Raw genomic sequence first — 5,335 nt, forward strand, 5'->3', positions numbered from 1 at the left:
ATTCCAGTTAGAACCAGCTCACACATACGGCTTCAGCAAGTTCACTGATCTGACCTTTAGTTATGGATTCTGGAAAACCATAAGAGAAAGACACAGACAAAACTGGGCATACTGTGTCCTCCAGAGCCAGCACCTAGTGGCCACTCCCACGCCTCCCTCCTTTGTCCTCTCCCACCGCACCCTATGATTCAGAAGATCCCAGAAGCCAACATTAAAAACATGCTGCAGGTACACAGCCAGTCTAGCACAGGGCCAGTCCTTGTGTGCATAAACACACTTTAGATACTCATGCATTTATTCCAGCCCCTGCCCTGAAACAGACAGTGGACTTGGGGTGAGGGTCACCTCTGCGTCCCTCACAGTCCGTCCACACTCCTTTTCTCTAAGGGTGTTTGCTAACCACCTTCATCGTTTGCTATCCTTCTGAATCTTGTTGAATTTGGCAGGAGATCTCTTTTGGAGGACGGAATACTTTTCTTGTGTAGTTCTATTTTACAAGAGCCCATTCGTGACCAAGCCACATCACATTGACTCTGAGCAGTGTCCTTAAGTTAGACTAACAGTGACATCATCCCTTAGGCCCCTCTCCCCCTGAGTAAATCCATGCAAGAACTCCAAATTCACAATGAGACATGGTGTCATAGAGACCCAGGTATGGCATTGGTGGATCAGAGCTTTTCATTTCGTGGCTGCTGACTGCTGAGCAACAGGGGAGCACAGAGGCATGGATGGGGCTGGGGGCTGGGAGCTTAGCTGGAGGTGGCCAAGCATCTCCAAATGAGACTGTTTCTAGAGCCCCCTGCTCTTAGCATCTGTTAGGAGGTGACAAGCAGAACTAAGTGATGGTAATGACCGCCACTTTCCCAGCCCCCAAGCTCGTCTCCAGCAGTTTTTTGTAGGATGAACTGTTGATGGGGATTAAAGGGTTTAAAAACACATAGGGCTGGTAAAGACAGCACATGGGAGCAAATTAAACAGGCACAATGCATCTTCTGAACACAGAGCTCTGCTATTGGAAGCCAGCGTCTGGATATTGGGTCTCAGATTCCCCTGGGAGCCTAAGGCAGAGAGTGGGTGAGACCTCAGTGTTGCCGACTGAAGCGGCCTTCCGGGTGAGGTTTCAGGACAGCCCCCTGCAGCAGTGCACTGCAGTCCCCCCTCCCCTCCCCACCCAGGTCCTCGCCTCAGTGGAAATCCACACAGTACTCGATGGCTGTTGGGTCAAGGCACTGTCGTGTACGGCCGGAGGCAGTGGTCACTGGCTGTGTGTGGAGTTCCGTGCTTTAGTACATCACAGCTGACTCCAGAACAGGCTCCTGAGGGAGGGAAGCAAGATGAACAGTGTCACCAGCTCCTGACAAACTAAACTGGTCATGTCTGGCAGCATGGTCACAGGGAATGACTGGATATTTTCTCCCTCCTGGGATGTACTGAGGCTTTCCAGGTAGGCTGAGATAAAGATCCGTGTCTGAAAATGGCCTGCTGATTCCTAGGAAGCAGCTTTTCTGTTCTGTGTAGTTGGATATTTTCTGTTACGCATAGTTGGATATTTAAGCATTTTAGCCAAACTCTAATGTTCACATGACAGAGTCACAAACAAATTGGCATTTGTTTCTGGAAAGGCTGATAAGGGAGCTCTTAACCTACCAATTAAACCCAGCAAAGTGGTTTTCCACCCTCAAGGCAGGCTCCAGACTTGCCTACTTCAGCCAAATGAAAACACTCTCCTCCTTCTGTCTCTGAAATCTACTTTTTTTTTTCCCTGAAAGTATTGCTGCCCTACTTTTGGTATTTTAGTACATATGCTCATTTCTTTTTCTTAAAATAAAAAAAAATTTTTTTTATGTGTATGGCTATTTTGCCTGTGTGTATATCTGTGTACCACATGTATGACTTGTACCCATGGAGGCCAGAAGAGGGTATCATATCTCCTGGAACTGGAATTACAGATGGTTGTGAGCCACCATGTGGGTGCTGGGAACCAAACTCAGGTCTGCTGGGAGATTGGCCAGTGCACTTAACCCCTGGGCTGTCTTCCCGGCATCCCATGCCTTTTGTTTTTAACTCTTTTCTGTTATTTTAAGGTAAAACCTGTATAACAGGTGCACACAGCATCTCTTCAGAGCTGGAAGGCCTCACTCTGTCCAGTTTTGTAGTAGTTGAGGGAGAAAAGGACCTGTGTTCACATGCTATGCTACTTCTCCAGCTGGTAGCTGTTGGGAGCAGCCCTGCTTATACACGGAAGGCCTAAAATCAGCCATAGGCCTAAAATCAGCAATAGGCCTGACATACATGTCTGTTTCCACCAAGTCTTGGGTCTCTGTGGAAAAACACTGAAACAGATAGCTGGGAGTTATTGTAAACAGACAGCTTTGGTGGAAGGCTACCAAGCCTAGTCATAAGGCCTTGTAGATGGGTAACCTTGGTGGATAGTACCAACTTAGATAAAGACAAGTGAATCATAGGCGGAGTCATAGTGGTCTGTCCCCTGAACCTTCACCCAGCTGACACTCTGTTCTGGAAGAGATCTGTACTCCCCCTGAACACCTACGCTCCTGCGTCATCCCCTTCCCCACATCCTGCCTTTTTGTGTATAAAACCTGTGTGTGGAAAAGTAAAAATTACGATCTGATCAGATTATAGACAGGTTGTCATTCCTTTTATCTTTGCCTGCTCCCCCGCTCTCTTTCAGGTGACCTCCCCGGACCCCTGTTTAATGTCCTGCTGGACAGGACAGGTAGCACTCCGCAAGGCTGGATGAAGTGGGTCACACTGGGGGCTTAAGGTTATGGACTTCTTCCTCCTCTGCCTGGCCTGTGCTCACTCTGCTTTCTGACTCTCTGGAATGTGACTGAGCCACCTCAGGCTCCCAGCTGGGCCACCTTTTGCAGGGGATACTCCTGTACCATGGATACTGCCATGCCTTCCCAACTGTGAAAAGGAGCTGAGGTAAATCCTTGCTCTCTTTAGCTGCTTCTGAGCAGGTATTTTGTCACAGCGATGAGCCGAGTAGTCCCATGGGCCCTTGTGACCCATACACATTCTGTTGCTATGGAAGTCGATTTAATCCTCTCATGGATGGCCCTCATCTTCCCTGACCGAGCAAGATAACTAGACGATGAAAGGTCAAGGGTCACAGCTGACCAGTGAACAAAAAATGATGAGAAACTGAGGTCCTCGTGATATGCAAGGCAGTAACGTATCGTTCAAAGGCTAGACCCTACATTATGCATTGTCTGGTGCTTCAGCACTCAGAATGGACCAGGAGAGGAATGACGAAGAAGGGTGAGGTTGGTGGTGACAATACTGCAGGAGCTGGGTAGTCTGTGTAGTCCTCTGGCCAGTCACACATGGTGTGATCAGCATGGCATGTACTGTGGATGGCCATGTCAGATCTCTCTTCTAATGCATGGTGCAGAACACTGTTTCGAGACAGTGTCTTGCAGACCCGGTGTTCACCGTGTAGCCCGGGCTGGTCATGAGTCTGTAGCACCTTGTTAGCCGCTCTCACGTTGAGACTGCAGATGTAATTCACCATAACTCAGCTGCAAATTGTTTTTATATTAATCAACAAATTGAGTATTTAATTTAAAGAATTTGTGTGTGTGTGTGTGTGTGGTATGTGTATGGTGTGTGACTGTGTATGTATATATGACGTATGCATGTGAGTAGGCACATGCATGTGTGTGAGTATATAGTGTGTGTGCACATGTGTGTATGTGTGTTAGTGTGTGTATGGTGTGTGAGTGTGTGTATGTGTTTGTATGGTATGGGAGAGTATGTATGTGTGTATATAGTATGTGTGGGAATGTGCGTGTGTGTATGGTATGTGAGTATGTGTATATATGGTGTGTGTGTGTGAATAGTGTGTGTATGTGTGTGCATGAGCACTTGTATGTGGGTATATGGTATGTATGTGAGTGTCCATGTGTGTGTATGGTGTGTGAGTATGTATATGCGTGTATAAGGTGTGTGAGTGCATGTGAGTATTTCTGTCTATGGTGCATTCGTGGGCATGTGCAGACATGTATGTGTGTATATGGTGTGTGTGAGTGTGCATGGTGTGTGAGTGTGTATGGTATGTGCATATGCATGGTGTGTGCATGTATGTGTATGGTATGTGCATGTGTGTGCATGTGCGTGTTTATGGACAATGTGCAAGCGTGTGTGTGTGTGTATGTATGTATATGTGTGTGCACACATGTGTGAGTGTATTTACCTGAGTGGAAGTCAGAGGACTTTCAGGAGTTTGTTTTCTTTCCACTGTGGGGAATCTAGAAACCAAACCAGGTTGTTAGGTGTGCTTTTACCCCTGTGCTGTATAGTTTTATGTCAACTTGACACAAGCTGGAGTCTTCTGAGAGGAGGAAGCCTCAACTGAGAAAACACCTCTTGAGATTCTACTGTAGGCAAGCCTGTAGGGCATTTACTTAATAGTGATTGATGGGGAGGGCCCAGACCATTGTGGGTGGTGCCATCCTTGGGCTGGTTGTCATGGTTTCTATAACAAAGCAGACTGAGCAAGCGAGGGGAAGCAAGCCAGTAAGCAGCCCCCTTCATGGCCTCTGCATCAGCTCCTGCCTCCAGGATTCTGCCCTGTTTGAGTTTCTGCCTTTGTTTCCCTCAGTGGACTGTGACTCAGGATATATAAGCCACATAACTCTTTTCTCCCCAAGTTGCTTTTGGTCATGGTGTTTCATCACAGCAATAGTAAAACCTAACTAAGACACCCTGAGAGCCATGTCACCGGCAACAGTGTCTTACTGTGTAACTGTGGCTCAATGGGACCTCACCATGCAGCCCTGACTGGCCCCCAACTTGCAGCAATCCTCCTGCCTTAGGTCCTTTATGATGAGATTGCAGATATGATAGAGCCAACTCTCCACGATTGTTGTTTCTGTAGTGAATTCTCCCTTATCCCTCCCCATGTGATTCCCAGAGTCTGGAATATCACCCCCTGCCAGGTTCCTTGTCACATTTAGGGGAAGCTGCTGACTCTGCTTAGGAAAAGGCATTCGTGGCTGACAGAAACTTACAAGCACATATGGATCATTCCAGAGTAAAAGCCCTTGCATAGCCACCAGACCTGAGACTCTTTCATTTCTCTCTGATTACAGCTGGTTTCTAAAAAGAGCTACACAGAGATACAGCTGAAATGAAAGACTAAGATTAAAGAGGTCAGCAACGCCACACAGTGTGGCACACACCCTCTCCAGACACCTCTCCTGAATCTAAGGCAGGTCAGGAAACCAGAAAGGAAAGTTGCCTCTTGGGGCTCTGCTGGGGCAGAAGGAAGGAAGGAAGGAAGGAAGGAAGGAAGGAAGGAAGGAAGGAA

At 47.5% G+C, this 5,335-nt stretch overlaps 1 protein-coding gene across 1 annotated transcript in view; it reads right to left on the reverse strand.

Annotated features, from left to right (window-relative positions):
- Positions 1-1,183: 1,183 nt before the first annotated feature.
- Myrip (myosin VIIA and Rab interacting protein) overlaps positions 1,184-5,335 on the reverse strand; it is a 137,844-nt gene continuing 133,692 nt past the window's right edge. The window contains exon 16 of the mRNA XM_028767384.1: positions 1,184-1,316. Coding sequence (XP_028623217.1) covers positions 1,284-1,316 — 33 coding nt within the window. The 3' untranslated portion in view covers positions 1,184-1,283. The remainder of the gene's footprint in view (positions 1,317-5,335) is intronic.

This window comes from Grammomys surdaster, unplaced genomic scaffold, assembly GCF_004785775.1.
Source record: "Grammomys surdaster isolate TR1022 unplaced genomic scaffold, NIH_TR_1.0 172, whole genome shotgun sequence".
Lineage (NCBI taxonomy): Eukaryota > Metazoa > Chordata > Mammalia > Rodentia > Muridae > Grammomys > Grammomys surdaster.